The 11,172-nt window shown below is 30.1% G+C and overlaps 1 protein-coding gene across 1 annotated transcript; it reads left to right on the top strand.

Moving 5' to 3' along the window:
* The first annotated feature begins 490 nt into the window (after positions 1 to 490).
* On the top strand, positions 491 to 7,974 carry LOC130824140 (uncharacterized). Its single transcript, XM_057689029.1, has 5 exons — positions 491 to 948; positions 1,127 to 1,312; positions 3,154 to 3,256; positions 6,463 to 6,697; positions 7,240 to 7,974. The coding sequence occupies exons 1-5, from the start codon at positions 946 to 948 to the stop codon at positions 7,325 to 7,327; spliced, it is 615 nt and encodes a 204-aa protein (XP_057545012.1). The 5' UTR covers positions 491 to 945; the 3' UTR covers positions 7,328 to 7,974.
* Positions 7,975 to 11,172: the final 3,198 nt, after the last annotated feature.

The following is an 11,172-nucleotide window of genomic DNA, read 5'->3' as shown; positions in this document are numbered from 1 at the left end:
TGTTATTGTTCGTTGCTTATAATTATCGCTTTTTACCTTCTTCTTTACTTTTATCTTTATTTTTAGTTATTTGTACGTATTCTATTTATTCTATTTGTAAGTTGCAGGTTTCTCTCTCTTTGAAGACCTTTCTCAAGCCGAGAGACTCTTTGACCGCACTCTCCTCTATGGGTATGAGCTGTCGTCGTTCTTCCCTCTCCATACCCTGATCATAGTTTTCTATGAGCGGAATACATTGAATATGATGATGATGATGAGTGAATTACCCTAGTTAATTGTTATAAAACAACATTGTACCAGCTCAATAGAAATTGTCTTTATCATACCACCCCCATTTAAAAGTTTGTCAAAATCTTTTGTAGAAAGAGATACTTAATTACTTATCCTCCAATTGAAAAAAAATCCCATTCTCAATCTATTATTTTTATAAAAAAAAAAAAAACAAATTTAATGCCCTATATTATGACCAAATTATAAGTAGCCCAATTGTAAGAATCCCCATACCCAATCCTCACCAACTTATTACATCACCCTTTTACTTTCAATTCCCCCCTTTTCTCCCTCTATCTGTTTCTCTCCACACTCTGAAAAACAGAAGCGTCGCAGTTACTAATCAATTCAGTAAACTCATCTTTCCCATTTCATTTAACATCTACCTGCTCTAATCCATTGACTTTCACTCTATAATTTCCCCCAATTTCTTTCATACATCGCAATTGTCAATACCCAGAAAAACCCTCCACCATTTTCTTCAATTTTACCCAGATTTCCCCCCTTTTTTTCTTCTTTTTGAGTCTGAAATGATGATAATGACATCATTTTAAGATTTTTTTTTGTAATACAAGTTTTACCCATTTATCTTCTTACAATTTTATTATTCCCCAGATTGAATATTTGGTCAATTTCATAATTTTTTCTGGTAAATCAAACAGGGTACAAGCAAAAATGGTAAGAATAAACCCTTGAAATAGATGAAAGAATCTTTTATTGGGTTTATGAAAATGTTTGCTTTTCTGGGTAAATGAGAATTAGTATTTGTTTTTAGTTAACTGTTTCATTGATTACAGTGTAATTAGTTGAATATTTATTATTAATAATAATTTCTCTGTTTTTTTAATTTCTAAAGGAAATGAAATTCGATAATCTTGCGGAGAAGGATAGATTACAAGAAAAGAATAATTTCAAGTATGAAAATGGTGGTGATAAATCAGATTGTTACATCGTTGACTTGGAGAATATTTGTAATGGTGGTGTTGACAAATTAGAACAATCTATCAATTCTTCAACAATTACAACAAATTCAAGAATTACTGTAAGTTTTTTATTTTTTTTTAATCTTTTTTCGTCAAAATATGGTCAAGAATATTACTATTCTTTAGAATTCTTTGAATCTATTGCATATTGGTAACTTTTGGGTATGAATTTGGTTTATTTTTCACACTAATTCTGATTCTAATAAGCAATTAATCAAAAAGTAATTTCTTTCTAAATTATATTTGATCAAGAATCGTCGTTTTATCTCAATTCTCAATTGGTGAGTTTGATTTTCGCTGCTGCTTTTATAATCCTCTTCCCTTTGTTTATAGTCTAGCAAAATAAATATTTTTAGATAGTATTTTTTGAAATGTATTTTTAGATGGTTATTGAATTGTTTTTAAATTTTTTTAACCTGGTTCATATTTGTGGACTTTTTATCGGTGGGTCATATTTTGTGGACTTTTTAAACTTTCGGTAACAATGGGGATGAATTATTTTTTTATTTCTTCTTATTATTATTATATTTCTTCATTCTGCTACATTACACGTAATGGTACTATTAATCTTTCAAGCTTATTTTATATATTGCGACTAATGTTGAAGTAAAAATATAATCATGTGGTATTTTGTTTGAAACTTCTAATCGCATACTTTCATTATATCAAATAAATTTATAGTAGTAAATAGTAACTTTTGTATTAGAATACTTAAGAGTGATATTTTTATGTCGCAATATGTTACATTAGACAAGAGTAAAAATTTGTCACCTTGAAACTCTACATTTTTTTAGTCATTTAGGATTTAGCAAGTATGTGTGTGCGTTAAATTGATTATCTTCGTGGTTTATAATGAATGAATGATTGATAACCATATTTGTAAGACCTATATTTATTTGTAAAATTTGAATTTTTTAGTAAAGTGAGCAAATTGGGTGTGGTTACTTAAAGAAGCTCTATCCAATTTTTGGGAAAAGTTGACTAATGGGGTTTTTAATTGGTAATAAGAGGTATCACTATCAATTAATTACTTACTCATCACTAGGATTTGGAGGTGATTCAAATTCAAGACTTTCCGTGATATATGAGCAAATCTTGATTACTTGTATAAGGTGTTTCAAACATTTATTATTGTATATGCCCACAAAATTAATTCGGTTATTATTTTCGTGTGTTATATATTAAGATTATTTAATTTTATTAAGATTTTAGAACAAATAACTGAAGATGAAATTGAACTGAAATTTTAACTCCAGAAATAGTACGCTTGATTAGAGTTTTGTATTTGAGATCTTTAGATTTGCCTTGATCTAATGCAATGACTTCACCCTCAATATTTTGGAATTGCACATAAGTTGTAAATGTATATGTATTTTTAAAAATACAATGAATTTGTATTTGGAACTAAATATGATATTTCCTTAGAAATGTCCAAAAGGTTAAGATAAATAATTTTCCTTCTAAATAAATTTATTTTATTTTCTATTTTAGTTACTTCTAATGAATTTGCGTTATTTTTAATGTTGGTCATGATGTCATTACTTTTACGCTCTGTTATTTCTAAATACGTTATTATTTTATTCAATTATACTTATTTTTAATCTAGGTGTCAAAATCAAATAAGGCTAATTCATTAAGACAAAAGGATATTATATGCTTTTCCATGCCTGTGAACTCGTGATTTAGAAGCTAATTTGCATTTGGCAAAGGTTTTCTTAACTTGGGCAACTTTGTCTAGGGCGGTTGAAAGAATATGATGTGTATGAAATAACAAAAAGAATTTTTCTCATTTGTTTTGTGTTGTGTTGTGTTTAGGTTTGGTGAATCATATCCCAATTGCTTACTAATGATGCTTTTTTTTCTTTTCTTTTTTTTTAAATTAAATGTGGTCACATAAAAGTTTCAAAGAAGTCTTTCTAGAAAAGTCCCTCATCTTCGTGGCGCCGAGAAGAAGATTAATGATAGGGACATCACTACCTTGGCTCCTTCCTCTTCCCCTAGAGGTATTCTACAAATCTCTCTCAATAAATTTTAATATTTTTTATAATTTCAATTTTTTTTGAAAAACCAATCAAAAAATTAAATGAATAAATGAATTATGTGAATTGATAAAGAGACAAATTGGATTTATCATTTATGAATGATATCTATAAATTACTTTCTCAATTCTGAAATACTTGCACCTGAGTGTGACATGTTGCGTAGAAAAATGTCACTATTAGTAGCAAGTATTATGAAACGAATGAAGTAGTAAATAAAAAATTTATTATCTCCATTCTAAAATATACTACCTCCGTTCCAATTTAGTTGCAACATTGGAAGTATATACACTATTCACTTAGCTCTCTTAATCTGTGATTAATTTTTAATCTATAAGTTAAAACATAGTCAAATGCAATCTTGTTTGATTCGTCTCGGTGTAAAGATTATTAATATCAAGTTTTTATAAATTTTTATTATACATAATTAGAGATATTAAGAATGAAATTAGTACATTGGATCTCGTGAAAAAGCTTTATGTTGCAACTAAAATAAAACAGAAGAAGTATGTTATGTTATATGAAAATATTGCACTATCAATTGCATATGTGAAGTATAATGTAACAGAAGAACAAATTTAAAGAATAACAAAATTATAAGGAAATGTCATATCATCTTTCACTTTGACACTTGAATGTTACTTGATCTTAATCTTTAGAGTTTTGATTTTACAAGGTAGTATTAATAATTTAGAGTTATGACCATAATTATGAACATGCTTAATGCTTATCCTTTAGAGTAGCTCCCACTTTGACCCCATTTGGCCTTGTTAGTTCCTTCCATATCCATTTCACCAAAAATTATTAAATCAAAAATTTTTAATTTTAGAAATTAAAAAAAAAAAAAACCATTGTGATGGATTGAGTGCTTCTTTTTGTGGCATATTAATTTTCCAATTTTTTATGAAATTTTTGTTTTAAGTTTATGTATTTTTTTTGTTTGCGCCATTTTCGACTGGATTTGCATTTTACAAAAAACTTCAATTAGTGTGAAGTTTTAATGTCGTCAAAAACATCACTTGATTGGTTTTTTTAGAATTATATGATAGGTTGAGAGAAAGAGAAAAGTTACGTGAGATTTGATTCCAGACCTTTCTAAGAATGAAATATAAACCTCTAATATGTATGAGTTTATGATACCACCTTATAGAATTAATAAAAAAAAGTTATTTAAGTATAGTTGACATTCTTCTCGTTATAAACATAAAATTAATCAATCTTACCGTTTTATTAGGAACACCCTTTAATCTATTGATCATCCCACTCCCAGAAAATATCGAGGGAAAAAATAAAAAATTAGATATTTTCCCCAATTCCCCTGCAATTTGCTTCATTACGGTAAACACGGGATATTAACAAATTTAATACTCGGGTAATTGCAAGTCTTCTTACTTCTAAGCTGTTGACAGTTCACCATGTTTAAATATCAAAATTTCTAATTAAAATAAATTAGTTAACCTAATCATCAAAATTTATTAGTCTTAAGATTCAAACTAATTAATTATTTTAATTTGAAATTTTGTTATTTATTAATTTTGATGATTAGGTTAACTAATTTGACAGTTTGGATTTGTGGTATGGTTTTTCTATATTCATAATCTCCATACGTGTTTCTTGAAAGTGGTTAATCATGATATTATGACTGTTAATACTATATCATCATCACCATAATTATCATAGCCATTATTGTTGTTGTTCTTTGCTTGTGCACGTAACCAAGTTGTTTATAATCAATAACTAATCGAATGGGAATTACTTAAAAGAAATGGTAATCAACAATATCGGGTCTTAATCTTAAGTCCTAATAATATGAGATTGACTATATGAACTAAAAATTAATAAATATCAGGGTCTTAGTCTAAAGTCCTAACAATATGAGATTGACTACAAATAAATGTGTGGGGTATTTGAGCGATATTGACGGGGTAACTTAGGTCGGGCCTATCTAAGGCATAGCTCAATATTAGGCCGTGACAATTCATCACATAATCACCATGCAGCCCTACTTGTGTGGACACATACCCACGGAATACCTGTGGGCTTGGGCCCACAAACCCACGGGTAATAAGCGTTGACTTGTCTACACACTTGATGAGGTTCAATCTTACTTAAAACTATATGGTTTTAGGAGGATTACTCATCACCAATCATTATATGCAAGTTTAGAACTCGCTAACCAAGTTATCCGGGAGTTCTTTTCAGGCATCATAAAAGCTCTTTATTTTGCAATTGACCTTGGGATGAACAACGAATCAAAGATAGCCTTTATCATATAACATAAGGGAATATAACTATATGAGGTCCATGATTATGTTAGCATAACATTAACATTCAGAACAATTGTACCATACCAATCTTTTGATTTCTTGTCTTCTGTTCTACAGCGACATTCATTGCTTCAATGACATTTGACATTTCACGTGTTAGAACCAATTCAATCAAAATTTTGAAATGATACTAGAAACCCTCAGATATGTAGTACACTCTAGAAATGTTTGGCAAAATGGCTTATTGAACAATTTTAGCTTATTTTGATACAAATAGAGGGTTAAGTGATCAAACCAGTCAATACTAATGTTTAGTAAACTAGCTGATCGAAACAGCTAATTGATATGAATAAGCTGCTTTTGAACAAGTTGCTCATAGCAGCGGATTTAAAATCAGTCAGCTAGTCAAATCAGGCTCTGTAATCAACTATTAGCTACCAGTTATTAGGTGTTTTCCAAACAACCGTCTATCATGCCCTCACTCAAGAGCCTCTTGAGCTAAACTGTGAATGAAACAATAGCTCTTCTCATACCTAAATCTACATATTCCATTTTGAATATGAGAGGTTGATTCTAAATCTACATATTCCACTTTGAATATGAGGGGTTGATGAGATTCAAACTGTCACATTGACTCTAGTACCATGTGAAAGAACCACTTCACCCAAAAGCTTAACATGACTTCCATCTAAATAGAGATTAGAATGTTGATGTACATACTCATATATTTTTAATGACAAAAAGATGGTTTTTGATTTACTCATAATAGGACACAAAAACTGTAAAAATCATATAATGTTGTACCACTAATGTGATGCATGTGCTGTGTACTTGTAAGGGAACACTAAATCATGGAAAATTACTGAAATCTTTTTCCACTCACACGTTTTTTTAAATCTGCAGCTGTTCAAGTTGTAAGCACGCCAGAAAAGTATGTTTCTCCTCCTACCATATCAGTGGGATCACAAGATCACACCATGAATAACCATCACCAGGTATCACAGCATCAAATCACCATTAAAACAGGAGGTATCAACAGTATAGCAGACGGTAGATGGGGTAGGAGATCCAGCTTCAAGCGTTCGTCTTACACTTGGTTTTCTGACCCTAAAAGAGTCCTTTTCTTCTTCGCCACCCTGTAAGTTTATAGCATCCTACAACTATGTAGATTTTAGATCTATCAATTTTTGATCCGACTCAAATATAACCTGTCTGAAACCTATGTTACTCAAACCCTTTATTTTGTTTCACGTACTCGTCCGATCCTTGATCCTCTGACATTTGTGTGGCACTTATGGCACATAGACACTTCATTTTAGGCGTAAAATTGAATATTTAGACTTATCCGATATTTGAAAACGTACCAATATCCAAAATCAGTATCCGAGTCCAAGTAACATAAATTGAAACCTAACTGACTTGGCCTGTTTTTCACTAGTCACTATAATTCTAGTCAATTATTTGTTGAAGTCTTGAAAATGTTTTAAGGGATGAAAAATTAAATTTAAAAAAAACAAGTCGACCCGAACAGACCTGACCTGAAAATAACCCGAAAAAAATGGCTCGACCCAAAACCTATCCACTAGACCATTTTGACAAGTCTACTTTATGCAATTCAGAGGTTTTTACTTAGGTGACATTAGGTCATATGTACGCAACTTATCCTTGTTACGTTTACAGATCATGTATGGGAACAATGCTGCTCATTTATTTCACACTATCTGTCAGCAAGGCTAATAACAAAGAGAATGCATTGGATTGGCAGTAATGATTCAACACAACACAAACACAAAATGAATGTTCTTAAAACATCTTTGCTAATAAAAGATTTAGAGAATGTACAGCCACCTTTTTGGTTAAGCATAGGGTTGAGCAGCAGATGGAATGCTGGGAGCAAAAGCATCATAATACAGCAAAGAATAGCAGCACGATATGTTTTTGTGGTCCTTTTTTTTTTTTTTTTTTATGTTAATGGAATGTATAGAATGATTCTCCTTACATACAAGAATGAGATGGAGAATATTGAGGATACTTTTCAAACCTTTTACTGATGTTATCAGTTCCATTAATCTTCTTTTTTGTGCTTTTTGTTGTATAAAAACGCATGATATTGGCCTTTTGTAGTGATTTATGGGTTTCATGTGAGGATTTGAAGGGAATATTCCCTATCTTGTGTCTAATCTAAGTTAAGACAAGTGAATCGAGTACCCTTTGTGTTTAGACATAGTCATCGACTCAGTATTCCGCTTAAAAACAAGGCCTGAATGGAAAAAATAACAGACAATCCATATAGTTTGTGTTTAGACATAGCAATTGCAAATCATACAAGTTAACTTGTTCTTCATATGAATCGAATCTAGGCTTATACTTTGACAAAGTGGTATGTCGATAGAGTATAGAATATATTACCAGGATTTAAGAATTTAACCAATACTGAACTTTTGGTTAAATGGCTTTTGAAATATATTAGATTGTCATGACTTCGAATTATTCGTATTTCATTTCAAGTGGAATTTTTAATGTGTGGCATTTACAATTGTTGCCTAAATAACTGGAGTGAGGAGACGTGATTGAGTATATAACATATTTTAGGCCTACAAATTAGTTCGTTCGTGGTCTAGATTTAACTTTTTTTGAAAAGTACAAAATATTCCACCTTGCTCGTGCGTTTGGCTGCATATTGGGTTAGGCTTTGTAGCTTTTTGTTGGTTTTAGGTAAGAAATTGATTGTTATTGAGAGAGTAATTTACTATGATATCCAAGTTGAGTACAAGGTACTTCTTTTTTTTCACTAAAATATGGTGCTCATCTTTTTGTGCTTGGAAAAGCGACATTATTACTATTACTATTGTTTAAAAGCAAATTGTGACTATCATTCTAGCCAATAAAAGTGGGCTCTCTTTTCTCTCCTTTTTTATTTTTTACCTCCTTTTCTTTTCAAGTTCTTTGTGTACCCTTTTGCCATTTAAAAAAAATAATTAAAAAATATTTATCTATATATTGAAAGCTTATAACATTTAATCAATTTAAATAAGTTTGATCAAATTGTTACAAGTTACAAGGTTACAAAATTGGATAAAATAGTTAAAACCAATATTGAATCATACTAAGTTAAATGACTCTAACCTAGAGTAATCTAATTGCTTAAAACAATATTTTAATGAATATGGTTATTGTTCAATCTCAATAACACAAATTAAAAATACCAAATTCGCTAAACTTCTTCTGAGGGAAATATAAGACTTCATTTATTGTCGTTAAATGAGTTTTAGTCAATTCAAATAGTTTTAGAGTTCTTTAGACCCATATTGTACAATATAATCACAATACAAAGACATGTGCGATATTTTTCTCTACAATCGTACCTTTTCGATTTCATATTACCTCTTTAATCACTAGTGGTGATTGGTGAACAAAGAGAAGATGGTAAATAGAGGCATATAGCAAGTGTTGAAGCAAAGACTTCAATCAATGAAGAGAATGCACCCTCATGACCCACCATTGTGCACGAACACAACGAGCACCTTCTTGTGTGATGCAAAAGATGTACTTTTTATGAGCCTTAAACTCTAAATGTAAGATGTAATAAAAAGTTAAGGTTGAAGGGAGATTGATTGTTACTTTGCTTGTGATAGTGTTAGTTGCACAACAAAGTTACAATTAAATCCATGGACCATGTGGTTGATATGTTTGAGGGTGCAATGATTTGGTTGGTAAATTAACAGAGCCGACTATATAGTAAGAGCTACATGAACAACGGTTTAGGGTTTTATTTGTTTAAGGGCCTAAATTTATTTTAATATATACACTTTTTTAATTATATAAATATAATAAAACATATTATTTTTATTTAAAAGAATAATACTTGTGAGTCAATTGTATGATTTATGTTATTAATTTTCATATTATTACCTTTTTAATGACTTTAAGGTAGTGATTTTTGATTATTATTTTTGGTTAATGGTTAGCTGGTATTGTTTGGTATTTTATGTTTCAGAGATAATCATCAAATTTAAGTATAAAATATTGTTAATTTGCTGTTATACATTGGTTATTTGGGTTAAATAAGCAAACTAGTGTCTTGTTTGATCGTTAAAAAATTAATCTTTCTCAATGATATTTATAAAATGAAATCTATATATTCGTATTTTAAATTTCGCTCAGAGCCCCAAAAATATCTAAGACGGCTCTGTGAATGGTTTTTATTATATAAATATAATAAAACATATTATTTTTATTTAAAAGAAGGTTTTTGCATTTAATTTATCTATGATGATTATAGATTGGTTGAAATTGAATCTATGATAACTCATTCTTTTCTCTAAAGCTTCCCTTGGATATAAACATCAACAAGTTCACAGTTAAGAAGAATGTTTCAAGATCCAAAAGGACAGATGAATCAATCCTTATATACTGTTTAGTCAGAAGGCATGCTTTGCGCTAAGCACAAAGTTAAAAAGAGGATAACTTTTGCACAGTTAGACCTTGATAATTCGTCACATAATGATCATCTTGTGAGCCTACTTGTATGGACACACCCATGGGCTCCCGTGGGTTCGGGCCCACAAACCCACGGGTAATGAGCGTTGACTTATATGTACACTTGATGAAGTTTACTTCTTCCCAAAATCATATGGTATTAAGAGGATTACCCACTACCTACTATGTCAGTGATATTTGATTTTCCTCACATGTAAAGTATTTTTGACATAGACTTTTATGCATACTTACCCTATGACGTTGCTCCCCCATTATATTCACACAAAAGCTTGGGTGAGACAGTCTCACTCACTTGTGGGACGTCTCTTATTAGGTTGGCCCAATTGTATATATCTTTTTACCAATTTTACAAATTAAAATGTCAATTTAAAGAGTTAAAAGATCAATTTAAAGAATTAAAAGACCAATTTCATGGATTTGAAATTAACATTTTAAGTCATGAAATTTGATAGTTTTAAGACTTAAAAGGTCAATTTTAATACTTAAAAAATAAATTTTAAAAAGACCCATTATAGGATGCTAAATCATCATTTCAACTTAAAAATATGATGACTCAAACATTAAAGTTGATATTAAGAACTTTGAAATTGACCTTTAAAGCTTTAAAATTGTATTTTTAAGTCTTAAAATTGTCCTTTTAAATCTTAAAATTAGTATGTCAGAATATTTTTAAAAATTTATTAGATCTGAGTTAGTTGCACGGCTAAGACCGTCTCACAGGAGAGTAACTATTATATTCAAGTTCCAAGTTAAAGAGTTTAGCAAACACAATCCTCCTTTGCGATTTGGGCCTACAAGTTATGAACCATACAACTGGTGAAGGCCTTAAATACCAGCTTACACTTATTATCACTGGCCTAGGTCTGTTCAAAACAACATAAGCATGCTCTATTACCCCGACACTATTAAATAACTTTAAATTAGGAGGGATTTGGGTCAAATCAATTTACATAACCGTACCCTTGTTGAAACAAAGAGTTACGTTTTTTCTGATGAACTCTTAGTAACAAACATACTAATCTACAACTTCACATAAATAAGAAATATGCATAATTTAATAAGTCATTATAATATAATCTATAATAATGCAAAACCAAAAAACTATAAATCTTT

This window comes from Amaranthus tricolor, chromosome 9 (assembly GCF_026212465.1).
Source record: "Amaranthus tricolor cultivar Red isolate AtriRed21 chromosome 9, ASM2621246v1, whole genome shotgun sequence".
NCBI classification, from domain to species: domain Eukaryota; kingdom Viridiplantae; phylum Streptophyta; class Magnoliopsida; order Caryophyllales; family Amaranthaceae; genus Amaranthus; species Amaranthus tricolor.
The sequence above is the reverse complement of the archived record's forward strand: the minus strand, read 5'-3'. Positions and strand labels throughout refer to the sequence as shown.

Excerpts from the sequence above, each read along its gene's own strand:
- LOC130824140 (XM_057689029.1), top strand. Across the intron at positions 1,313-3,153 it reads CAACAAATTCAAGAATTACT|TTTCAAAGAAGTCTTTCTAG; the intron begins GTAAGTTTTTTA and ends GTCACATAAAAG. Across the intron at positions 3,257-6,462 it reads TCCTTCCTCTTCCCCTAGAG|CTGTTCAAGTTGTAAGCACG; the intron begins GTATTCTACAAA and ends TTAAATCTGCAG.